The sequence below is a fragment of the Protopterus annectens genome, chromosome 5.part0 (assembly GCF_019279795.1).
Source record: "Protopterus annectens isolate FY-2018-M chromosome 5.part0, PAN1.0, whole genome shotgun sequence".
Lineage (NCBI taxonomy): Eukaryota > Metazoa > Chordata > Ceratodontiformes > Protopteridae > Protopterus > Protopterus annectens.
This window is the reverse complement of record NC_056735.1, coordinates 1,453,592,574-1,453,620,427: the sequence shown is the minus strand read 5'-3', so window position 1 is coordinate 1,453,620,427 and position 27,854 is coordinate 1,453,592,574. Positions and strand designations below refer to the sequence as shown.

Genomic DNA, 27,854 nt, shown 5'->3' with positions numbered 1-27,854 from the left:
TGCACATAGGAGGTTAATCCCTTAGCATAAAAATATCACAATAAAAATGCTTGTATTACAGTTCATTCCGTTATACAGAACCTATTCTAATTGTTTGCAGACCGTTAATACTGTCCAGTAGGTCAAGTATTACATTTTCCTCACTGTACAAAAAGTACACATCTCAACTACATTCTCACAATGCACTATACTTTTCTCCAATGTTTTTCAAGCATTTCTACCTTTGCCAAAAATATCAGCTATCATGTTTAAAGTAGTTAACATTTTTCACAGCCAGTTGTTTACATTATAAAATGTATTCATAGTTAAAATACAAGACAGAAATGGTTAAAGACATTATGAAGCAAACCAATTTTCAGGAAGGAAAACAGCCACAAGTGTTTGGTTGTGTAGTGCAGCATACCAATGCGAGAGACTACACTTTTATAATCCCTAGAAAAAATAAACAAAGCAACAAGGAGAATCTGAAAACGCCTAGCAGTTCTGACAACTTTTCCATACTCTTGCAAATCTGCATCATACCAGTTCTAGAATTAAAACCACAATTTCTCCACAGAAGCACACTGCATGGGCTGAGGTGGGGGGCAAAGCACTCTACCCTATCATTTCATTTAAACTTTACCCATACTGGTTGGAAATGAACACACAGTGAGGATATGGGGAAGTTGAAAAGCAAAGACTGAGGACAGTGTGTGACAAAACATTAATTACTTGGAAAAAGGAGGACAAAAGGACAGAATAATAGAAACTTCCAATATGGCTGCACATTGAACCGCAGCTTAATTTCATCTGTTTCTTTTTTCATGAGATGAGGGCTAGTAATTATTTTACTTTTAGTAAAATTCAGTTACGGGCTAGTAGGGACATTGCCTGGAAGCCAGCAAAGAAAAAAAAATTAAATGTATTCAGAGCGGATTAAAATAAATGAAACACTGAAGACTATAGCAACCCAAACAATATGGAACAAAAAATGGAAGAAGCTTTAAGCACCTATTCAGATGAACTGTAAAAGCTACAAAAATCAGAGGCTGAAATGAAGAACAGGCTAAGTAAGAGACTTCTCAAGAAGAGACATTTCAAAAACATTGTAGAGGTAGGACACAGAATGCAAAGAAAACCAGAAATGTTTCTGTTGTACCAGAAAAACTAGAAGAAAACAGACTGTATTAATTTTAAAATTAATACAAACATGCAACTAGACTGGTATTCTGCAGCAAGATCTGTTAAAAGGGCACACTTGAGTATATGCTCCAAATCCTGCTATTAGAATTGATCCTATCAACACTGTGGCAGAAGGGCAAAGTATTAAAACTGAAGATAGTGAAGAGTTTGCGAAAAATGAGTATTCAATGTACACCAGGCAGAAGGGAAGCAGGATTCAAGTTGCTGTCTTCAGAATATTTTTTCATGGAGGATCAAAGAGATTTTTGATGCAGAGCAGAACAAGTTAAGGAGGAAATACAAAAAAAAGTCTGTCCAACAAGAAGTGACCAATCAAAACAGAAGCAGGCTCTGCTTCACATTCTTCTGATGGTAAAGCTCAGACAGACTTTGCCACTGAAACCGGTTACATTGTTCCAAAGGAAGAAGCTTGACAGACACAAAAAGCACAGTAGTTGACTAGAACAACCGTACCTTGGACTTGAACCAGAATCTGGTGTTGGGATATGAAGATGAACAGAAAGATACCAGCAACACTAAAATTAACGAATAAATGCAATATCATAAAGCGTCAGTCACATTTGTGAAATACGGCTTTACAAGAAAAAGGGACCGAGAAAGACGGTACTTTTTCTGACTTTGTGAAACTTACAGGTGGACTGAAAAGCGTACACCGCCCTTCATATAATTAATGCTTGGAACAACACTAAAAAGAAACTAAGTAAAAAATACGGTTCTTAACAGTATTTGTATAAAATATTTCCCGATATACATAACATGTTGTATAGTACATCAGATTAGTGTAGTCGGGCATCTAAAATGAGGGGGTGAGGGGGAGTCTCTTCAGTTACTGTTGTAGATGATAAAGATGCTAAAGTAAATAAGTACTTACTTTTTAGCTTTAAAAATGTAAGCATTACAAATTAAACAGAAGAAAGGCAAGACAAAAGCATGTTAAAGTCAAAATGCTGTAATCTTGCCAGGGTAGGGGATGGGGTTTAAAATGCACCGATTATAATATGTAGAGCACAGATATTTTCTTTTAATTTTGTATAGGCTAATGTCTGCATTGATCTCCTTGGATTAATCAAAAAACTGTGTAGGGGGTAGTTGAAAAATGAGAAATATTGGGAATGCAATGAGAAATTTTTCTTTAGCAAATAAATGTGCAGTGGGAGTTGAGAAGTCTGCAGTGGAGGACAGTTATACATTCTGTTCATATGTTTCCATGGAGACAAGATAACTACAGACCCAGGCAATAAATCTTGAGAGGTCTGGGCATTGTTTTCTCTGGGTAATGTAAAATGCAAAATTTAAAAAGGTACAAGGGCAAGCAACTTAGTAAAAAAATGAAATTACCTGAAGTAAATAAGAGATAGCAGCTTTCATAATACCTCCATACTTCAATGCATTTACTAGAATAGTGTATAATTTAGTTTAATTTAAAGATGACCAGTACACGTCTTCTTAAGGCTTAAACTTAATGTAATGTTTTCTGAAAGCAAACAAACTGTTGCACATCTGGGAGGGGAATATAGACAAGCAAAGAACAAACAGCAATTAGTGTAAGAGGATAGGGTTGTAATATGCATTTTAGCATGGATAACCTTAATTTTAAGTTAATTAACGCTTTCGAGTGCATCTGACGATTTTAGTCAATTGTTCCTATCAGGAGTGTTAAAAGTTCATTATTTGAAGATGTACATAGTTTTGTGCATTTGTTTTAAGTCAATAGGTTATGGGGATGTTCTGGGATGGTTTTCATTAAAAACAGTCTTGAAAAATGTGACATTTATTGAGGGTTTTCATTAAAAACAGTCTTGAAAAATGTGACATTTATGGTCATCTCCATTTGAACCTACAACTGTATAAAAAAAAAAATATATATATATATATATATATATATATATATATATAATCAACCTCCCAAACATTAGCAGGTGCATGTAAAATCTGAAGAAAGACATTTAAAAAAAAAAAGTTGTCATGAAATGGTTGGGAATAATTATTTATCATAATGGCTAAGCTATCCATATTACTTTGGAATGTAAATGGACTCACAGGTATAGACAAAAAGGTGCAGAGTTGCAAACACCAATGCTATAAGAAATGTGGAAATGAGCATGTGAAGTTAATAAAGAAAGGATTTTAGGATAGATTTTCAGGGACAAAGGAAAAGGGGGAGAGGTAATTATAGCAACTGCTAGAGGAGCTCAGTGATAAAAGATAATGATAGATTTCTTGTTGTAAGGGGGCTACTAAGGAGGAGAAGGATTATGCTGGCGTGCATTTATATTCCACTTAAAACTGCTATTATGGAGCTTAAGAAACATTTGGGAGAAATAATTATCATTCAGAAGGGAATATCATTTATTGGTGGGGACTGCAACTTGATTTGCAACAGTGAGGATGTATCTTGCAGACCTAGAAGGGAAAATATGACAAAGAAAGGGTAGATTCCTGAAGAAATTTATGAAAATATTTGGTACACAAGATGTGACTTTTAGTAGTAGAAACTAAAAAACAGGACACTAGTTGAAACTAAAAACAGGATACTTGGAGTACCACAATATTCTAAGACAAAATTTGGTATTTTACAGCAAATTCCTTATGGTCGAGTTTTTATATCTCTTATTAAAATTCCAAAACCAAACATAATGGAAATAATAAAAAAATCTCAGTGAAGGGTCACATTAGCTTATCAAAGCTATAGATTACATACAAAATTAAACAATGCAAAAAAAAAAAATCAAGTGACAATGTTCCATTGTACTGTAGTACAGTATACCTTCCAGCTCTTCCTGTCTTAATACAAGAAAGTAGGGGAGCATAAGGCAAAGTTTTAATAAATCAGTAGCAAATGCAGAATTGAGACATTTGCATGAAACACTGCTTATGAACACTTTTATAAAAGAATACGTTATTTGTTTTGGCCAAAGTACATAAATGAAAAGAACCTAATAACTGTGATGTGGCAGCTAGGGAACTTTTGATCATCTCTAACAAATCTGCAAATTTTAAAATCAATATTCCTGCCTGCAGGCATAAAAAAATCATCCAAACAAGAATAATATATCCATCATGGTGTATGAAGTTCACAAGACAAGTAGCCTCCAAATTAAACTGGGTATTACACCTCTCATACATACAATTACCAATGTTGAGAATAAATTACCTGCGAGCATAAAGTAGTTAGTCCCTGGTCTTAAGAGACCTAGTGAAAATATGCCGGCAACAAAGGTGAAAGAAGCAGGCTGAGCTTACATATCAAACAGCATTGGAAAATATGTTTGACAAGGAATATATTACCTCCAGGCAGATCCCCAGGGACCCGCTAACTGAACTTTGACTACAGATTACCCTAGGGATAATCAATTGCTTGTAAAAGAACACCACCTTCTTCATCCCCTGATGGTCACATAACATTCTCAGTGTTTTGTATAATCTCCCAATTAGCAAAAACTCAATTGTTATAGAGGACTATCTGCCTGCCCCTCAAAACAAATGGGACAGCTACACCTCTAATGTATTCTTCAAAGAATTCTAAGATTTTAACAAACAAAAACTCTCTCAAGAAATCTGGTACCTTATGTACCAAGCATTCCTGACCCAATTCTTACAAATAAGGCTGCTTCCTGAACCACCCCCTCTGATATCGCCTTACCCAGTGAAGTCTCACCACAAACTTGGGATCTTCTCCTCTGAGCTCCCAAAAGTCTCTACAGCACACCACACTGAATAGAAGGACTACAACTGTGCCAGCCTCAACTTATTCTATGATGAAATGCCAAATAAACCACCCCTGACCTCTATACGACAGCAAGCATCACTAAGGAATTTTATATAGAGTTAGTGGTCCCTACCAAAACAAACAATAGGAAATTTAAAAATAAAATCAGCCATTCTGTTGACAACCATCATATAAAAAAAAAAAAAAAAAAAAGATCTCTCTAAATTATACAGCAGATCCGAACTACAAGGAAAATATCAGGTGCTACAATAAAAAAATTTAAGCTGGCCTCTAAAGCCAAAAATAAAATTTTCTAGGAGGAAGAGTTAAGAAAATACCCTACATTGCTGTAGACTTAATGATGCCTCCTATTCTGATCTAAACAAACTTTATCAATATTCTTGCAAACAAATTTAGTGCCAGTTTCACCCCCCCCCCAAGACTTGTGTCAAAGCCATGAAATATGGAATCCCTTACTCCCCCAATTATCTGGAAGGTGCCAACCAACACCGTAAAAAATACCTCCTTCATGGGACCCACCAACATACCTGGATGCTTCATTAAAAATATTAAGAAAGTCTTTGCAGACCGACTCAAAGTATTTAACCCAAGTTTAGCTACTGGTTTTGTCCCTAATGAGTGGCACACTGTAGTGGTTATGCTTCTCCATAAGGATTGCCCTATAACCAACACAGATAACTACAAATAGTCTTACAAGCCTCAACTGTACAGCCGTACTATAACATTGACCTCATTAAGTTACCAAGAATATTACAATACTTGATACCAATTTGTTAAGCTTTGTAGAGAGTACATCCTGTTTACTGAATCTGTTAAACTTATTTGAAAGTATTTCAGAAGCTGCAGACAGTGGCCATGTGAGACAAATAATGATCTTGACTAGTCAAGGCATTCAACACCATTCCCCATACTGGCATCACATAACCCACATGTGGCAAGAGGACCATCAAATTGGGTGAAAGTCAAAGCCCACATACTGTGCATTGCAGGTACTCCATCAGAAAGTATGAAAGTGACCAATGGTCTTCCTCACAGCTTGTTGCTGGGACCTCTCCTATTTTGGACCTTCATTTCTCAGATCTCCAAGCAGAAAGTTAAGACCACTGGTTAAAGTTTTCCAATGACTGTAGACTGGGGGGGGGGTGCGACACTCAAGCCCTCCAGAATGAATCTTCTCTAGTAAAGTCTCTGTGTACTAAAATGGGCTCAGACTAAGTGCTAAAAAGTACAGTGTCACTTTTGGAAGGCAACCCATGTACAAACAACACATCTCTATAAAACAAAAATGTAATCATGGACCTAGCTGCATTAAAAATGTGCTCCCCTTTAACTATGATGTGACAATGGTTGCCAGGAAATCATTTTTAGCATGGCTAATTGTCAAAAGAAATATAAATCAAGGTCTAAACAGGTAGTCACTCTCTTATACGCCGTATTAAAATCGGATCAGGAACAATGCCCCTTTGGGATGTACATAAGAAATGATTATGGAAACACACATACACACACAGCCTAACAAAAGATCATAGGCCTAAAGTACCTGAACTATCAAAAGACAATGGAAGTTCTATTCCTTTACTCAATGTCTTATAGACTTTTGAGGGACAATCTCATTTACCATCCCATTAGAGAAACAGCTGCCCTGTACTTCTTGTATTGATGCAAGTCCAATGAATTATGCAAGTCCAATGAATTACCCAACATTAGAATCAGGGACTTAAGACCATGAAGTGACAAGTTTATAACCTCTAGAATAAACTTCCCCTGTATGTTAAGCAATGCAATTCACTATCTTCCTTAAAACATAACCTAAACAACTGGATGGTTTCACAAATTTACACCAGGATTGTCTGGTATTGTCTTTTTGGAGAAAAAGATGTATGGCCATGGAAGAGTACAAACAAGGCATAGATAGTCATAAGACTCAATGGCCTTTGAACAAGTAAAGACTCAATGGCCTTTGAACAAGTAAAGACTCAATGGCCTTTGAACAAGTAAAGACTCAATGGCCTTTGAACAAGTAAAGACTCAATGGCCTTTGAACAAGTAAAGACTCAATGGCCTTTGAACAAGTGCCATAGATTCATAGACACTCCAAACAGATATCACAATGCATTCCTCTTGCCACATTTTTTTAACCAAAAGTTATTCAAAAGCTATTAAAGCACTGGCTAAACAAATTTAATGCATCCCATGGTGAGGTTAACTTAGGGCTAGCATGCTTACATTCATAACCTACAGATGGCTGTGCCTCATGTTCATAGCTATTAAATGAGTGCATCTCTTAGCAAGCACAGTAATGCATCCATTAAAGCTTGCTGACCTACCTGGGTCAATGTTCAGCCATCGAATGGAACTTCCATTGAACCCTATCCACTAAACATTCATTCAGCAAATGTTCATTTCATCGAAGAGGAAGTAACTAGTTGGCCACCACTTCCCTTCTACCCTTTTCCTCCCATCGCAGTGGTCTTGGAGTTGGTATATACAGCTGGGGAGTGTGGGAGGGCAAAGCCACCCCCACCTGGGTGGGTTTGAAATCCTGTGGTGGGGTACATGGGGAAGTTCCCCATCAATGAAATGAACGTTCTCTGTTCAGCTGTTTCATGGAAGTTCCATTCGATGGCTGAACACAGACCCAACCTACTTCATATTTTCCCCATGTTCATGCCACTGAGGTTAAAGTTCAAGTCACGGAATGTAAACAATGACTACGGGAATAAAAAAATTATTTTACTTCAACAAAAAAAAAAAAAAATGTAAAGGACAAAAACTTTGCTGGTGGGACAAAAATGCTGTCCAGCATCTTCTGCAGCACATACACCATGACATTAAGAAACCTATTACTGGCAAATCAGTTTAAAGCTTAGACTTGACACACAAATTAAAATGTTGAAGTTTAACATGGTAGTTCAACTTTTAAAGGAATATCTTAGTGTTAAAATTTAGCAACAAAACTGAACTCATTTTAGTTTTAAACTACCCACGGAAAACAGAAAAAAAAAAAAAAAAATGTGCACATTTTGCACTGGACCGTTAAGAAAGCTTTTAAGTTTTACTAGGAAGACAACCACAATCCCGTATTTTAAGTTAAAATGTAATTATATTTTCACATGCATGATCACTGTAAAAATAACAGCAGCAACATTTCATGCTTAGGCTTTTTCCACAGCAAGTTTGGGTCACATTTCTTGACACAATGCTACCCCACAAACTTAAGTGGATACTAGATGAAGCAAAAAAGTGTACAATACCTACTCTACTAAAACTGTATTAGCAAGTACTAATCAGTTATCAAGCGCCACTTTACAAAATACTTGATAGTCAAGTCGTGCACTGAGGCAAGCAACCCACTTCAGTGTTGATGAGCTGTGTATTCTCAATAAATCTAGTGAAGTATGAGTGTGAGCCCAGTTGTTCTCTTGGACAGATGTAAACCAACTCACCAGAAAAAAAAAAAATCTGCAACCTTGTTAATGAACTGGTTCAAAGATAATTTTAGACACGACCCAGGCACACCATAGAGATGTACGTAAATCTACAGTACAATACAGCATAGTGGATAGAATACAAAGTTACTAAAGTAGACAAATGTGAAAACCACAGTAGAAGACCCACATTTAAAAGTTACAGAATATTGCAAGTAACATGGAACTCTAATGGTTAATTCAAACACTGAATCAAAGACTAAAAAATACCAGTTAAAATGAAAAGGATGGATGGGACATTCTATGTCCTCCAACTGCCACTTTTTTTTGTTTTTTTTTTTTTACACTCTGTTGACTGGTTAACAAGAGGAATTTGACCAGGGAATATTCTATTCAATAAATGTCGTGGGATCTTTGGCATCCACCTGAGCTACCATCAACTCAGATGGGGCCTTGGTTTTAAATGTCTTACCCAAAGGATAGCATCCCCAAGAGTGCAGCACCCCCTTATGCTGCACTGCAGTGTCAGTATTGGAAAATTAATGCAACTACCTTTTAGGAGAAAAACCTTTAACGTTCTGAACCATGCTACCTGTTGAGCAATCGAGACTGCTTTTGCATAAATGTGCATGCATAGGTAATCATGAGAACAAGCAGATGGCTGGGGAAGAAAAACAGCAAAGGAATATTTTTACAAATCCAAATACAGTATATCACCGATTCACTTGAACCAAAAATTCTCTTCAATAATGCGCTTCCAATTTCTTGCTAAACTATTCTGTTACATTGTACAACTGTATTTACAAATGCAGTACACGCCAACGTTTCACTTAGCTACTTAACGACTCACTAATCTTTGGCTTACTACAAGACTGTGTTGTACATTTACTGTTTTTACATTTTCTTACTACTAGTCTAGTCATTGCTATTCCTTTCCCTAGTTCTTAATTTTCCTTCCTCCACTTATCATTCCAGTTTTATTCTTACTTGAAATAACTGCTCAGCTCAGATGTGTGTGCTGTATGTTGTTAATTCTTCAATGTATCCTCCCTACCCTTGGGTCTCCAATGAAAATGAGACTTTCTGGCTGGACATATTCCTGGTCAAATTACAACTGTGTAGGTAAACTTACTATAACAAAAGATGTTCAAATAGATCACTGCTGCAGTAGCCTAAGCTATATGGGTTATATCCTACACAGGATATAAACAGAGGCCATCTTTCAAAGCTTTAAGGCACCTTCCACATACCAAGATAGTTGACAGCTTGAGCAGACAAGGGAGAAAAATCAGCAGTTTGGATGCCTAACCCTTGACAGCCATCAGGACAACTGAAGAAAGAATTTGGCGCATGAGCAAAGCCATGTTTGGGTTAGGCGATTTAAGAAATTTGAATTTTGGGAGAGTGGGTATTTGTTTTATGTGGAGCGGGAGTTCCCTAACTGACACACAGCTGGAATACAAGGAGTCAGCAGCCATGTCGGTACATTTAGTGGACTTTAGAAAGTGACTGGGTGCTAGACCACAGGTTTCTGGTAGGGGTATTGTCAAGAACCATGTTACGAAGAGATGGGCAGCTCCCCAGTTCATAATTTGGCTTGTGGACAGATACTAATTGAGTGAATGCATGGCAACTAGGCAATTCAAGCTATTTTATCTCCTTAAAGGCAGTACAGTGATGGGCAAATGAGGGGAAGTTGGTTGCAAATGTAGCTATTTTGTTGAAGCATGAACTTAGTTTAGAGTTTAAGGTATGCTAAGAGGTTAGTTAGTATGACAGATGCATAGAGAGAGATTAAGATGTAAGCAGTTGCAAGGGTTTTTATGCTGATCTTGGTAAGGGGGTCTACAGAGGGTGCTTAGTTTTTGATGTGCTTTCTTTATGACAAATCAAATATCAGGTACTCATCTATAGTGGCACCAAGAAGTTTAGTTTGATACATAAGTTGGAGAACAGTAGTGTTTTGACAGGTTATGAAAAAAAAAAAGTGCTTTGATGGAGACTTTTTTTGGGTGACAAACAGCATCAGTTTTGTTTTGTTGGGACTGAGAAGTCACCGGGAATTTGACAGCCATGTTTCAATGGAAGAAGAGGTGTCATCATAGTCTTGAGTAATTATTAGGAAAGAACAGAGAGAGTAGGGGCATTACAGATAAGGGTGGAATTGTCTGCATACTGTACTACGGTTGTATGTTTAGATGCGTGGAAGTGTAAATCATTATAGATATTGAATTGTAAGAGACCTAGAATGAAAGGAAAGAAGAGTAACGGCCTGCTTTGATTCCGGTTGTCCTTTTTCCTTACCTTTATAAGCAATGAATAATTGGTCAGAATTTATGAAGGCTTTAGATCTGCAAAGATATTAGAGTTGTCTGTGGAGACTGAAGAATCCAATCGCCTCATTTCAGGAAAAAGGGCAGGGAAATGAATGGCTTAGCTCAAAGTAAACTTGGATACCCACTTCAGGATTAGTTCTCAAATAAAACCTCTCTTTGCAGAAAATAAGACAAGGTTGACCCATCTTTACAAACTCAAACCTTTGTCTAGCAGAAGTCTGACCAACTGGTAACACTATTTAAGAAAGACTGAAGAATCCACGCCTCTTCATTCAAAAAAAAGGGGAAAAAAAATGGCTTAGCTCAAAGTAAACTTGGATACCACTTCAGGATTAGTTCTCAAATAAAACCTCTCTTTGCAGAAAACAAACTCAAACCTTTGTCTAGCAGAAGTCTGACCAACTGGTAACACTATTTCCATGTTTAAGAATCAGCTCATCAGATTTGTTTGAGGTTCGGAGCAAGCATTAAAAATTTTCCCAAAACAAAAATTAGGATCCCAGGGTGGAGACAACTATTTTATAGGTGGACAGGCATACAGAACCCTTTCAAAAATAACTTAGACAGTGCACGGAATGAAGGGGGTACATGGGCATAGGTTCATAGACTACTACTAGGCTAACTGCCCTTGTGAGCCATTTTAAGCCTAGCCAATTACCACATGTAACTGCACCTCATGCTTGGAAGGTAAACACCATAACCATTATGCCAACCCCCTACATACACTGAAATGTCCAAAAGATGATGCTTAGAAAAGGCCCAAGGGTAACAACTCACATAAAATTGTAGAACCAGAGAAATTTAGGCTTTAAAAAGGAAACCACCAACTAGAAATCTTCTCCATTTAATAATATATGGATTGCAAAGTAGCACATTTGTCTCCTTTAATAACTGTTGCACATCCCCAGAAAAAAAGGTGGTTAAAAGGTATTAAAATTCCATCATCCAAACATTCATTTGAAGTTGCTACAAGTTGGGGTTCTCAAACAAGTCTTGCAGGAGTAGGTCTAGTCTGCGAGGAAGACTGTGGTAACTGTCCTTGGCCATTTTCAAAATAAGAGAAAACTACTACTACCTGGGCCAGAAGGGAGTCACCACAATGATATTTTGTAAAGTCCTTCTGAATCTTCAGAATGACATTGTATATCAGTGGAAAGGCATACAAAAACAATACAATGCAAGGAAATGAAACAGGATCTGCTTTTCAATTTTGCCAGCTGCTGGAGGTGAATAGATCGGAGGCATTTCCCATTGCTGGAACAAATCCTGGAAGACGCCCTGATTGAACTGCAATCTGCGAGGGTCTGTCCTGGTGTAGCTCAGCTTGTCTAGCAAAATGCTTTGCTCTAATGGAATGCAAGACGCCTATGTTGTGAAATTGTGCTGAATGCCTACATCCCAGACAATGCAACAGTATGATATGGACCACCCATGTATGTACAACATCACTGCAATGTTGTCTGTACTCACTTGTGGAGGTCCCAGGATCAGAGATAAGCAAGAGATTTGACTGAATTTACTACTGCAAACATAACACCCCTGATGTGTGTTTTGACAGTTCTTTTTTGGTTTCAAAGACTATGCATTTTTACCCCAAAAAGACCCCCTTGCCCCCAAGTAAAATATGAGGTTGCAGACTGTAGTGTAGCTGGAAGGAAAAATAGGCGACCTGAATTCAGATAAAAATGCCCTCTCCAACAAAGCAGCTCCATTTTACAAATCCCAAGACTAGAATTTAGAAAGTCAGATGGTGTCACTTAAGACCATACAGACTTCACACGAGAAAGATTCAATGGTACATCATGTCTGACTAGAGAAATAATCAGCATCATAGATGCCATGAATCCTAAAATCCTGAGCAATTCCCTGAATTAAGTCCTTGGCTAATTCGAAAATGCAGGAGAGATCTACTTTTTCCTGTGGGAGAAAAGCTCTTTGAATTATGTACCCAAGAAGACACCCCTGAATTATTATTCTGCAAAATGAAATTACACAAGACTTGAATGCTCTCATGGAAATCCAATCTGTGAAGGAGATCTACTACTCAAGTCCGAGATTCCAGTGACTTTAAGAAACGGACTTAAATGAGGAAAATGTGAATACTTTGTAGTCTGCTACACACCAACTTTGCAGCCATGAATAGCCCAAAGGGTAATGCAAAGAAACGAAAAATGTAAGCCAGACAAAAAATATATAAGAAATGCTTGAAATATGTGGCTATTGGATTGTGAAAATTACTATCCTTGAAATCTAGAGTTACCAAAAAGATTAAACGGGGACCAAGAGGCAACCGGTTGTGAAAGGAATACTGGAATTTGGAACTTTTATAAACTGGTTGAGAAAGGGAAAAAAAAATCTAGGACAGGTCCCCATGAAGCTTCTCTCTTTGGTACCAGAAAGATTTTTGAATAAAAATCTTTCCCTGCAAGAAAGACAGTAATAGGTTCCATTACCCTGTGGATCAACAGATACTGAATTACAAAAGGGGGAGATAACTAAGTTTGATCTGGTGGATGAACAGAAATCCTCTGAAAAGGAGGTAGGAATCCCTATTGCCATCTGTACCTCATGATGGATAACTATCAAAGCCCATTTGTCTGAGATTTTGTCTGAGATTATCTATTGCCATGGAGGGAAACAGAAGATTTTGGGGAATTATAGGACTACCAAGGTGTGCTACAATTTGTAAACAGTTATTCCAGCTTTGACCGTCCTTGTCTCTGGGAGGATCCCTCATTCTTTTTTGACCCTCTGTTATTGTGTTTTGAATATATACTGACCTGATGTTCACCAAGACTGCTTATTTTGCTTTTTATACAATGATAACCACATTAGGGATGAAATCACAAAACTAGGGCACAAATAGCAGAGGTCCAAATAATCGAGACTGTGGATCAGGCAGACAGCTGTTTATTAACCATAAACAGCCCTGTGTCTGCTTATAAAACTCACCCTCAAAAGAGAGGAAATTGTAATACGAAATCCATCAAGTCAGTACAAACCAAAGTATTGTGCGAGTCTCCATGATGATTCAAGGCTTCCTCAAGCCACGCCATTCTTAATCGGTGGGGTATAATGTTGAACAAGTCTTGTATGTCCAAGGTTACAAATATAAGGGAGTTATCATACAGATCTGTTACACTCCTCAAAAAGACTCCTCAAAAATTCCCAAGAATCCTTAAGTACCACCCCCATGTTGGTCCAAATGTTTTTCAACTTAAATGTCCAAAAATCTGGCCAAAGGGTAAGTTTTAGAACCTGTAGCGGACACAATCGGCCTAAAAGGGGGGTTGTTAGGATCCTTGTGGACTTTAGGTATCCCAAACATGGAGGGTATATTTTTAGTATGTCGAACAAGTATCCAAACATGGAGGGTATATTTTTGGTATGTCGAACAAGCATCCATAAGTGTCCTGACTGGTCAGATTCTCGTCCAACATTTCTTTTAAAATGAAATCTATTTTTCTAGAAGCTAAATTTCATTCCTTGAAACTCATGTGTACCTATTACTACCGTTCAAGATGTCCAACATCTTGCCAGAGTACACTATACTGCCCATGAACACTATCCCTCCCCCCTTTGTTGGGGGGTGCATAATTCTAACATATATAAACATACAATGGGCCTACATTCTAAAACCCCACCTAAAATGGAAGGCTGCTATAATATAATATAACATAATAATAATGTTTATTAATGGTTTGCATATATATACTTTATATATATAATATAAAAAAAATGATTTGTGAAGTTATCTGCTTAATATAATATATATATCAGAATTTATATATAATCTTTATATATATATTCATTATACATATATTATACCAATTGTAAATATAATATGGACAGAGGTTATCGTCTGTTTGGTTCATAATTCTAACATACTTGCTGTCCCAGAGTTCTTTCAACAATTCATTTTCCTTGTTGGTTAAACTGAACTGCACTCTTGTTGTTTAAACACTCCCTTATTTCAACTTCCACTTGGTTCTCAAAATTCTTGTGTTGGGGGTGTAAAGGGAGCTTGATAATACTTTTCTTTTTAATATCAATGGACGGGTGAACTGGTCCCTTAGGATTTCAAAATTTTTCTTCCTCAAAAACAAACACTCTAATGGCCAACAAGTTAACGTTGGTACCTACAATTTTAATGTTAAAAAATTACATTATGCTATTTTAAGATACAGAAAACCGGGTATTGATAATTATTTAAAAAAATAAATAAATAAATAAATAAATAAAAGGGTCTTAGAATTTACATGTATCCTAACAATGTTAAGGAGGGAACAATGTTTCATGAGGAGTTGATTACAATTGACAAATGTGGACAGGACATTATGAGAGCCATCATTAGAGAGAATGGACAGCTTGCAAGGGGAAATTGAGAAACTCAATCAGCTCATTCCACCAACTTAATGTTTTCCATTGAAATGAAAAAAATTAAATATTTTGACATAAAAAAAAGTACAGAGGATAGGTGTGACCTGTTATACAAGAGGAAATACAGGAAACTTGATAGGGACCTGCGAGAGTACAAAGACAGAATTGCCTATCCAAAACCAAGTCTGACCACTACAAACCTAGGTTTCATCAGCGGGAGTACACGGTGACAGGAGTTATGGAGTTAAGGAGAACAACAATGAAGGGAGGGGTAGACATTCCCATTCAACCATACATGACAACGTATAGGAGTAAGAATTTCATACACCCCACCCATACGACCCTTTAGGGTACCCGGAGTTAAGGAGATCCGAGAGGTTAAGGCAAAAGACACCTGTACATTACCACCAAGGGGAGCCCCAAACCGCAAAAGGTATTAAACAGGGGGTCACTTGTGAAACCAACAGATTTAATACATCTACAGAATGTATACAGGTGGAAGGATGTAGGTACACTTGGATGGACTTTCAGTACTTTAACTACAGTGGGTTGGAAGTTACAGATAAGCACTTTGACTTATTTATCACAGGGTTTAAATTTATACCCAGTTGAAGTCAAAATTTCCAGCATTTTGATTGACCTAAAGATGTTTTTGAGGAAGAAAAATTTTGAAATCATGAGGGTAAGGGACCAGTTCACCCGTCCAGTGATATTAAAAAGAAAAGTATTATCAAGCCCTCTTTACACCCCCAACTCAAGCATTTTGAGAACCAAGTGAAAAAAAAATGAGTACAGTTCAATTTAACCAAAGAGGAAAATTAATTGTTGAAAGAACTCCAGGACAACAAGTATGTTAGAATTATGTAACCCGAAAAAGGGGGAGGGGTAGTGTTCATGGACAGTACAGTGTACTCTGACAAGATGCTGAACATCTTGAACGTTAGTAATACATGCACACAAGTTTCAAAGAATGAAATAAAATTGGCTTTTAGAAAAATAGATTTCATTTTAAAAGAAATGCTGGACAAGAATCTGATAAATCAGGACACTTACGGATACTTATTCATAGACAGACCAAAAATACCCTCTATTTTTGGGATCCCTGAAGTCCACAAGAATCCTAACACCCCCCCCTCTTAGGCCGATTGGGGTCACTACAGGTTCTAAAACTTCCCTTTGGCCAAATTTTTGGACCTTAAGTTGAAAAACATTTGGACCAACATGGGGGGATACTTAAGGATTCTTGGGACTTTTTGAGGAGTGGAACAGATGATCTGTATGATGATGTCCTTATATTTGTAACCTTGGACATACAAGACTTGTTCAACATTATACCCCACCGATTAGGAATGGAGTGGTTTGAGGAAGCCTTGAATCATCATGGAGATTGAATCATCATGGAGACTCGCACAATACTTTGGTTTGTACTGGACTTGATGGATTTGGTATTAAAGTACAATTTCCTTTTTTTTTTGAGGGCGAGTTTTATAAGCAGACACAAGGATGTTTATGGTAAACAAACAGCTGTCTGCCTGATCCACAGTCTTGATTATTTGGACCTCTGCTATTTGTGCCCTGGTTTTGTGATTTGGTTTCTGGTACTGGTGGGCACTTGCTTCCTTATTGTCGATTACAAATTAGGGTGAAGTCTAACAAAAAGGAGTTGCCTCGAATCAGTTTTAGTCTCATCACATTTTTTCAGAACCGCGGCAAAATATAGTCTAAAACACAACTGCCCTATCAAGGGGACAATTCAAAATTTCAATTTTTATATCTTCAGGTAAATATTAAGATCTGACAATGGGTAGGTAAAATGTCTACAATGACCAGATTTTTTTAAAGTAAGAGGAAAATGCAAAATCGTAAGGAACATGAGCGTGACACACAAAATGGGAACTTAGGAGGAGGTTGCTGAACTATAAAATAATCTACACAGGAAAGACCAATGCATGACAGAGTATGAAGGCAATGTATTTACTCACAGAGGACTAGCACGAATCCTAAAGCAAAGATAAAAAGAAATTATGCAGACAATGGAGAAAGTAACAAAAGTGTGCAATATAATTACACAACTACCACACAATTAAGCAGATGCTTGTGGTCTCATCATAAAGAAAGGTTAACAGCCAAAAACACCATTCATAGGAAAGATTGGAAATTTAGAGTTAGCAAGTTAAACTCACCATAAGCAAAAATAGAATAAGACATTTGCAATTGCGACATTAAAAAAAAAATGCTTTTGACACAGTTCAAGCAGGAAACAGATTGGGTAGAAGGAGTAGGGAGATGTGAGAATGTGTGTGGAGGAAAGGATATAGGGAGATATGAGAGAGCGCGAGTGTGTGTGGGTATGGTTAGGGCCACTTGCAGTACAGTGTGCCCCACTCTGTCCCTCTGTCACATCTTTGCGGGTGTCCTTCATTTTGAGAAGCTCAGCGATTTTTCCTCTGTCTAGCAACAGCATGACAGAACCACAAAGGGACACAGCCACAAAGCCAATTTCAATAAAATCATTCTAAAAATAAATAATTTCACTGAGTAAAATAGTTTTATGGATTTAAAATGTAACATGCATGGCAAAGTGCACTTAATAACTGGGCCTCTTAGAAAAACACCTCAGGGGACCGCCCACTCCTAATAATGTGCAAGTGCAACAGTAGCCTTTATGCTTCTGAACTGTCATGCATCAAGGCGCTACATAGCTGTACGAATGTAGAACAGTAAAATCATCTTTAAAGGACACTACCAAATGACTTGTTCTGACAAATGTCCTGACACTGTTTTTTGTAGAGGGACAAGACCCCCTGCTACAAACACAGACACACACACACACATGGTCTCGATCTTATGTTGTTAAGCATTCGGAAATGTCAATCACAAACTAGACTCTTCACAGATATGAATACAAACAAACCTTCCAAGAAACAAGAATTTTTAAACAAAACATTATGTAAGTAAACTTGCACCTGAAGAAAACAATCCCTTCTTGGGTTTAGTACCACAATAACAAGCGTTTGACTTGTAAAATTAATGTATGAACGTAGCATTATTTTTATAGGTCACTGCTGATGGACGTGTCTCACTGTACTGACAGTGCTTGCCAGAACAAACATGCATATTTGTATAGAAATTTCTCAGGTAGCCCCCAAACCAAGAACATGACAATGTATAGACAAATTCAGTTCCTCCTTGTTGTGCTCGTTTAATGACACCCTTCAAATACATAAAAATATTAAGTATATATTATGTAAATATTAAGTATATATTATTTTCAGCTTCTACCCATGCTGACAGGCAAAGTAATGTCCACCAATTAATTTACCACTAACCTGCTTTATCCTTTACAGGTCACAAGCAAGACAGAACCTATGCAGGCAGTCATCACCTACTGCCTTGCCTTTAGGACACAGAGAAAACGGAGCAGAAGAGGAAATATCATGTGGGCACATTAAAGGAATACAAACTCCATGCAGAAGGCACTCCAGCAAAGAATCACACTGGAAGACCTCTTGCTATCAGTTGACAGTCATTGCACTACTGTGCTACAATAACTAGAATCTCATTTTAAATGGATGCTAATATAACAGCTACCACTGTAAAGTAATGCAACATTTCCCTTACTGTAAATCAAGGATTACAATCAAAAGATACACACTTGAAAAAAGCATACAGACTTTGCTCATACAGTTTACTTTTACTTACAAAATATGCACTGCTAAAGTCCATCAAACCACCATTTTTATTCACCTGCAACAAGCAGTCCAATTTCTCACACTTCCGGCAAAAACAGAACCATTATCTTTACCTCTCTGCATTAGGTACTTCAGTTTCCACAAAACCAGACATTCCTACTACTCAGCAAAAAGAATTGTTACTATACCATACAAAGAACACCCAATTTCTTAGATGACTGCAGCTAATCAAGTCCAAAGACAAAACAGAACAGCTACCTACCTAAACCACAAAGCAATCAATTACATTGGACACACTCCTCTAGGAAACATACCAATGAAGTAGCTACAGATAAGCTGCAATTAAGGGCTCCAAACCACAAAACTGTCAAATGTTACTTTGATTACAAATTGGACCTAAGCAGGAATACTAAAACTTGAGTGTGTTAACACAATGTAGTCAAAGTTAAGCAAAAGAATTTTAAAACATAAAGCAAACAGGACAATGGAATAAGATTCCAAAATATTTTGCAAGGTTAAGAAAACAGAGAAGTCCAGATGATGTATCTGCTTTGTTCTTCACTTTGCACTGCTTTCTCTTTATGACAATTTAATTTTGCATCACAGGTGTTTACTCTGAAGACAGAAAATACAGAGAACAGCAGATTAGGTGGAACAACTGAGGTGTCCCCAAACTATGTTGCAGTGTGGTCTCCCACCCTTGAGCCTGTTTTCTAAAGGTGGCAACAAAAGGACAAAGTATAACTGAAGATTATACAGCCAATAAGGAACAACAAATCATTTTGCTTCAAAACTATATTTTAGCATCGGTTTCACCCTTGAGTAACTTTACTATAACTGGCCTATGGAGAAAAAGATGGATCTGGAAGAATCATGGGGGAGAAGGAAAGGAAGAAAATTAACACAAAAACAGAGCGAGGATCTATATTTTGCAGAGACACCCCATTACTAAATAAAGCCCGGTCCCAGAGATAAGTAGCTGCAGTACTTTAACCGTCCTTTGACTCTGGTCTCAACAGTACAACAAAAAGGTGGCGAGTCTGAAGAAGTCACCTCATATGCGATTTACCTGAAGCACTTACTCGGCTCCACAAACTGCCTCTAAGTTGCTATGATAACATAACACACTAAGTCAATTAACCAATTCTCCCTTCCATTTAGATGCTTTAGCAAATTCTAAGGCTCATTTCCCGTCCTTATGGACCATGGTACCCTACAAGCACTTAATATCTCTCTGCTACCATTCTCTGTTCAACCTCCTCCCAATCAAACAATTAAGAATCTAAATAAAATAAAGAGTTAAAAATTTGAGAGTCATTTGTGTAGAGGGTTACATTTTTCTTGGACACACCCCTCATTCTCACCAAGAACTGCCTGTGATGCCCAATTTTTATTTTACCACCATGTTGCAAGCATCACTGCTTTTATTACCCTGCACACACAACTACAAAAAAAATCATCCCTGCATTTCCTCAAGGTTATAGAAAATGACCAAAAAAAATGTAAATTTAAAAAAATACTAAATTAATCATAGTGTCTCCAAGCTGCACTGGGATGGCAAAAATCATAAGCATTTTAACCAAATCTCTTCTATCTACAATGTGGCTTATTATGCCATTCTGGGGCTGTTTGCCAGTGCAAACTTAAAACAATGAAATAAAATTAAAACAAAAATCATGCTATGTTCTATTTACTTCTTACACCACAAAACCGTGCTTTAAATTTTACAAAGTTCAATAATTGCAATGTGAGCTCATTCGCTCCATATTCATGTCCTCCCCACGGTAGAGTGGCATTCGAAAGACATGTGTGAATGGGCGTGCCTCCGTTGAAGGTTGGCCATCAGGCTGGCACCTCGGCACTATAAAAATATACTGACAATCATTAGCTGACCAGAGTTCCGCTGTGGCGACCCCAAACTGGGAAAAGCCGAAAGAACAATAACCTGAATTGTTCTGAAGTTAAACTGTGTGACAAAATGAGCTACAGCCGTGTTCAGTACATGCTAATCAAATAAAGCCAAACTAAGTCAAGCAAATTATTTGAATAGGAAATGGAACCGGTCATCAAACTATAACGACGACACTGCATAAAATAATTGGCTATACTCAAAGCAGACATTTCTTGAAGAATGAGTGTAAACAGCATGCCTGCTTTATGCATACCATTAAGCTAGGTACCAACAGCTGTTGTTCTTATGCGGTAAGCAATATTTCCATTGAGTGGTAACAGCTGGGTACTATATTTGCACACATCAAAAATGTTTACTCAAGGGTCACTGCCTTATAAATCTAAAAAGTAGTCTGAATGCTGCTGTAGTGCTCTTTGAACACCATTCCTACACTACTCCTGCTTGCTTGTTTATCTTTTATGACCAGGAAATTCTGACCGAGCATAACAGATTTCAAGAAGCCTGGAGAGATGAATTCATCTTTAATTCTGAAGCTTAATACCACTGCCAGACCTGCTCCAAATACAAAATTTCAGTTTACCATAAAACAGAAAAATCAGCAAGATATACAAAAGTGATTAATTTTTCTTCTGTGTCTTGTTTTTCAATTACAGTTCTGTATCACTACGGATGAGAACAAATATTTCTGTACTGCTTTCATAATGCTTATTAAAGTATAAATGAACAGCATCGACAGCTCCAGCAGAGACGTGTGCTCTTTGACAGCTTTTCTTCAGTAATAGTTGGCTTTAAAGATCTCAAACACAGAAAGATAGCCTTTTCCAAGTCTCAGTCTGAAAAATAAGCCCCTGCATTGATGCTGTGTAACAGAGGAATAGTTTGTGCCAGTTAGTAAAGTACAATTGTCCTGGAAGGGATGCAGCCTCTTGTAAATCAGTTAAAGGAATAAGGTGTTTGCAAAACATGTTAAAACATCACATATGTAATGTGGCTACCGAGCAAATGATATCTATTCACAACTTTACCTGCTCTAGACTGGACTGGGAAAGCAACTACATATGGCCATTCCCCTGGTGTATCTGGACTGGGATGTCAATAAAAAAAAAAAAAAACACAACACACACCTCTACAGCACATCATGCATCTCACTGTTATTATAGCCCAACTTACTCAGCATTATAAGTTCAACAAACAGTTACTAGGCTATCAATCCAAGAGCCATTTTAAGCCTAGCCAAACTTATCCCAGAATTCCCAAAAATATTGCTGTCATCTGTCAACACCCCAATGCATTTTACTGTTACAATACAGTTTGAACACATCAAGCATTCACAGACTGCCCCTTGTCTATTAGGGATACAGGTGCCAAACCAGGGGTAAATTTGTGATTCCCCACCCACTGGTCCAAATTATATTTTAACAGGGTTAGAGGAGAGCTTTGCTAAACATGGATGTTCCAGAGAAGGGGTACAAGCCCCTTCAACATGTCCCATTTATGTTGCTGACAAGGTTTAGGTCCTCAGAATGGGTATTCCTGATGCAATTTTGTGCAACAAGTCCATCAGTGTGGAATGAGAGGATGCCTTGTAGGGTAGGCATGAAACACTGAGCAGCAAACTGTAGGAGATCCAGTATAGGGATAGAGATTTGAGACAGTTAAACAGGACTTCTTGTTTACTCCATATCAAAATGGCAGAAAAATGTATATATACATTAATTACCCACGAAAGCACAAAAGGAGCCTGCACATCGCAAAACAGAAGACAGAGCATACAGACCACACAAACAAGTTTTGTACTGCTACCATAACATGTCAGACATCTCCTCAAGCACTGCTCTTCTGGTAACAGGGCCTGAGAGCCCCTTGGCAGCATAACAACATGGTAATAACTACACTATCCATGTGTTAAATAGGTAGGCACACTGGACACACAGTCCCATTTCAAGTAGACAGAGTAGACAAATGAGGTCTGAGGGAATCAAACCCTGCACTATAGAAACACCTGCATGCTACCTTAACCTAAACACCAACCACCATACTAGTAATTTTAAGAATGTTTATCCTGCATCTTTAACTATTCATTATTAGATGGAACAACTCACGGCACAAACTAATACTGTAGAAACATGAAACCTTTTACAAAAATAAAGTTCTGTATAAATTATACTGAGAGATACCATTCCTGTCAGACTTTTAATCCTTCATTCTCCGATTACCTACATTATCCAGTTCAGGAGTAACAGCATATCTCGTACGTCAGTGGATGCAACACACGGAAACTACTCATGGGTAGGGCACACCCTAGTGAAGGATACACGCACACATTTTTTTTACTCTTCACAAGACCACAACTAGGTGCGACAATTGAGCACTAGTCAAGTGCTGCCATCTCACTACTGGTGGATTCCATGCAGGGATGTCTTCTATGCAGAGTCTGCATGGTTTCCCCATACTAGTGAGATTTCCGCTATTGATATACAGGCAGTTGTCTAGCAATGCAGAAATCTTAGGTGATTACATGTGTGTTGTATCTGTATAACCTCTGGTTCTTGCTTTCCTGCCTTCCACCCACTACTTGCCAGGACAGGCTAGGTGTACATAACACAGAGATGCAAGTTTCAGTCCACTGTCCAGGTGCAAAGTACAAAACCCCATTACAGAATGTAAAAGAATGCATGTTGTCCCATACATGAATTAAAATGGCTTCAGAAAAAGAGAGATTGCAGTCTTCAGATGACCTGTGAAGCAATGAGAAATGTGTTAAGGGGCCCAAACAATTTACACTGAAGAGTACTTTCCATGCTGCATGGCCATAAGTACAGCCTTGCCCAAACGAAGTATGCCACAGAGTACATACTTTTAAAATGGTCCAGACTGCAATTGAAAATGGTGAGGGAAGGGCGAACAGGAAGCCTATTCCAGAGGAGGGGCAATCTCTGAGACTCATATCTGTTCCACTTCCTCCAGCAAGATCTAATTGTGCCAGAGATCAGGTTTTGATCCTTGACTGAATAAACTGTTTTTCTGCCTAATCTGCAATTTCCTCAAAGTACTAAAAAGGAATGTTGTCCAGAAACATGCACTTCCCAGCGATAGTCTAGTGGTTAGTATTTGGAGCTCTCACTGCCGCGGCCCGGGTTCGGTTCCCAGTCAGGGAACCTTCAATGGGCTACATTTGTGAAGTTGGTGTACAGGAGATACACAGACTCCGTCGGAGTTCCAAAAAGTTTAGTTGTCCCTGCCATACCATAGCTGCCTGTACATTATTAATAGGTCTGCTCCAATGCATCTTTCTCAACTTCTTAGCACAAATATGAACAAAGAAGGACAAAGGCTCACAAATATGTACATTTTTTGCTCCAAGGCATAGGTTCATAGGTAGATACTAGGCTACCTGCCCTAGGGCATTTATAAGCCTAGCCAGAGTGTATTTGGATTCTGCCTCCCTACTAGATTAGCCTACTGTGCCTCTGTAAAGTAGGTCACAGAAGGTACCCTTTTAAGATTAGTTTACTGTTCCACTGTCTAGCAGGGACACCGGAGAGATCCCAGGGGTGAATTTGCGATTCCCCATCCACACGTCCAAATTTCGCTTGAAGAGGGTCAGCGAGGGGCTATGTCTAACATGAATTGTCATGCATCTCTCTCAACTTCTTAGCACAAATACAAATATGAACAAAGAAGGACAAAGGCTCACAAATATGTACATTTTTTGCTCCAAGGCATCTCTCTCAATTTCTTAGCTCAAATATAAACAAAGGCTCACAAATATGTACATTTTTAAGTATTGCTCTTATAAACATAGAAATTCGCTAGAACAACAAGATGCTGTGTTAGCATGCATTTTCGAAGGGTGTAAAATCTGCGTGTCCGACATTAGTGACTTCAATCCTGAAGATTTGTTCGAAAAACACAAATTAGAAGAACAGACTAAAATATGATGCGAAAATCTGGACAATTGACAGGCACGGTCCAGGGATAAAGTATAGTAAACCAGATCAAAACGTTCTGTGGAATCTACTTGCACCGGTGTTCTGTGAAGATTAAGACTCCCATGCTCTGGGGTATGGAGAGCTGCTTACTAAACAAAACTATTTATTCAGTTTGCTTACCGGAGCAGGAGTAGGCACTAATCAAGTTCAGGCCCAGCCCAAGCCAGTTAAAAACAATTCAAACAGAAAAGTTCTGTACCATATCATAAGATCACGAGCATAATGAATGAGAAGGAAAACATTTTCAACAAATGATGTAAAAACATAGATACGTTGCGAACTCACCTAGCAAATACTTCCACATGCGGCTTTCATTTCAGGATCACTGGAAATGCAATTCGTAAAAACGCAAGGAATTTCAACACTACTCAACCCAACATGCAAGTTCAAGTTCGCTACATTATGTTTTTTCTGCACTGTTACGATAAGCTGTATCAAGCCTCAGCAGTATAAATGTAATATAAATGAATACACAATGATATGGAATAACAGGTTTGTACATCCCAGATCTATGCACTTGAACTACTAAATCAATCAACTAGAGACATTGGTCAACCATGGGGTCGTGCCCCCCCCTCTTCTTCAAAACAAACTAGACTCTTAGACCCCACTAATATAAACCATTAACTGCCTGCACACAAAATAAAAACAAAGTATTTGTCATACCTGCCGTATCCCAAATAGAAATATTATAGGGCCCCCACTGTTTAAGGAAGAAGGCTCCACCAACAGTGCTTACAGTATCCTGAAATTTCCTCTCTGCGAAGCGGTGCAGTAAGGAGGTCTTCCCTACATTCATATCTCCAAGCATTACCACCTTCACGTCAGGTTTCTTCATAAGGTTTCCAGACATTGTCTTTCAGCCACTATCCCACCAACCTCGTGCCACAACGACAACGACAGGCAAAAATGCCGAGCAGCGGCTGTAGCAGGCAGGCAACAGACGAGTTCAAAAACAACAGAGGGACAGTAGCATCACTTGAGACAAACTTCTTTCACACTCAGCCGCTATTCCGTAGCTTCAAAAATGAGCTAAACACTTCCAAGTGTTTTTCAAAACAAAAACATGCAAATGGTAGACTCACTTTGTACAAAACAATCTCCACTTTTCAACGTGGATACTTTGTCGAATTATTACCATATGTGTAACACAAAACTTTTCCTAAGAATGACGAAACCGGAAGTACACGTCCGAAAACTTTACATTTTTAAGATACACTAGGGTCGCTGTTTTACATGGGTTTTTACCATGATTTTGACTCATTTGAAGTTTTAATTCTAACTCTTGTCTTTCGGATAACAGTAATGAATTACGTTTAATAAATAATGTTAGTAGTTAGAGCTGTAGACTTTTTTTTTACTTTAGAAACTGTATATTAATTTACATTCCGCAAGTTAACTGCGCTAGTGTTTTAAAAGTGTAATTTCTGGATTTGTCCCTGATTAGTTATATACAGGTAGCAGCATACTTTGGAATTTTTTACCTCGGTGTACGAGGCCAAATCTATTTAAAATCATAACTATATTCGTAACTAGCAAATACGTGACTGCAGACAACTGCCTTCTTGGGGGACTTTTTAAATTAGAAAATAACTTGTTTTTCCATAGCGTTAATTTTCCGCCTCCTAAGTGTGTTACACTGCCTGTATACCGCGGGATAGGCTCTTTTCAGTGCTAAAATATTAAGAAATTCAATCTTAAGAAGTACATTTACAGTATACTCTTACAATGAAGACTCTTTCTGCATTACTCGTGGTATTTCAAAGTCATACCTTTCAACCTCTTTGCTCAGGAATTTCTGGGCAAAGCCAAAAGTAAGGGGGTGGGCAAAAGCCACCAATCGGGCATATTTAAATATTACTATATAATTCACTTAAAGCGAGCTTATAGAACATCAGGTTTTGTATTAATATGCATTTTCAGAACAATAAGAAGCATTAATGCCACGCATCGTTCGTTGACTTACTAAGCCAAAGTAATTTATCACAAAACGTTACGTGGGAAAGGGCAAAAGTATGAGGCGAATTAGGAAATCAGGGTAAAGCGAAAGTTATATGTGGGTTGAGGGCGTGGCTGCCCCCTCACATTCATGTCATAACTACTGCTGCTTTACCCAGGACAAGTTACTGCAAATACATAATTTGGCTTGATTCAAGGTGAGTTACAGAATATGGGAACTAATTATATTTGTGTTTTATCAATTAAGTCTATGTAATTAGATTTATATTAATTAAGTTTATGTATTTCTGTGTAATGCGATAGCTGCTGCTCGTATCTCTCAACATTTTAGTGCAAGAAGTCTGGACGAACCCTAAAATAATGGGGACAACAGCCCAAAAATAGGGACAGATTTTAAATATTGCTCTTACATCATTACTAGAATAACATGATTTATGTTTGCATACATTTTCAGAAGGATATGAACTCTGAAACTCAAGTGTGAGTCATTAATTATTAACTTCATTCCTCATTATTTTTTTTCAGAAAACTACACATTTTATGAGAAAAAGATTGTAAATATGAGGCAAAAGTCTGGACAGTTGAGAGGTATGTGCTGCTGATGCTGCTGAGTAAATGTACTTATAGCATGTCATCTTTGAGTGTGTTCTGCTTTAATTAGAAATTCAACGAGGAGTGAGGTGAGTGAGTTTTGCTACTGCACATCCTAGAGAGTATTAAAAGAAAAATGTGCCCATAAATCTCCAAAAGTTTTGCAAACCTAGATTATTTTTATGGTGAATGACTAAAAAAATACAGCCAGCCTACACTCAATAAAATGTAAATCTAGACAATTCACTGTCTATATTGCTAGGCATAAAATGCAATTTAGGCATTTGCTGATTTATTTGTGTTTGTAGTCCCCTCCCCTCCCATACCTCTACATTTCTGAGCTTTAAAATCATAGCATTGGTCTTTAAAATCATAACACAGGGTTAGAAAAAGGATCACTTTTAATTTTCAAAATAGAAGGTCTCCATATACTAGACCCTATATAATATGTGATGTTGAATCTTTCTGTAGGCTCAGTTTATTTATTATTTAGTTATTTATGTATTTGTTTAGTAAAGTGTGTACCCATAAATAGGTCTCATTTAGTAAATCTGTAAGTAACGAAGGTAAATATGAGACCTAAAATTATAGTGCTATGCCTAAATCACAGTGGTTGAAAAGTATGGCCTTGGAAGAAAATAGAAATTTTGTA

General features: G+C 37.7%; 1 protein-coding gene across 1 annotated transcript in view; it reads right to left on the bottom strand.

Moving 5' to 3' along the window:
* RAB20 (RAB20, member RAS oncogene family) overlaps positions 1-26,603 on the bottom strand; it is a 157,187-nt gene extending 130,584 nt beyond the window's left edge. The window contains exon 1 of the mRNA XM_044071269.1: positions 25,319-26,603. Coding sequence (XP_043927204.1) covers positions 25,319-25,505 — 187 coding nt within the window. The 5' untranslated portion in view covers positions 25,506-26,603. The remainder of the gene's footprint in view (positions 1-25,318) is intronic.
* Between the last annotated feature and the right edge of the window lie 1,251 nt (positions 26,604-27,854).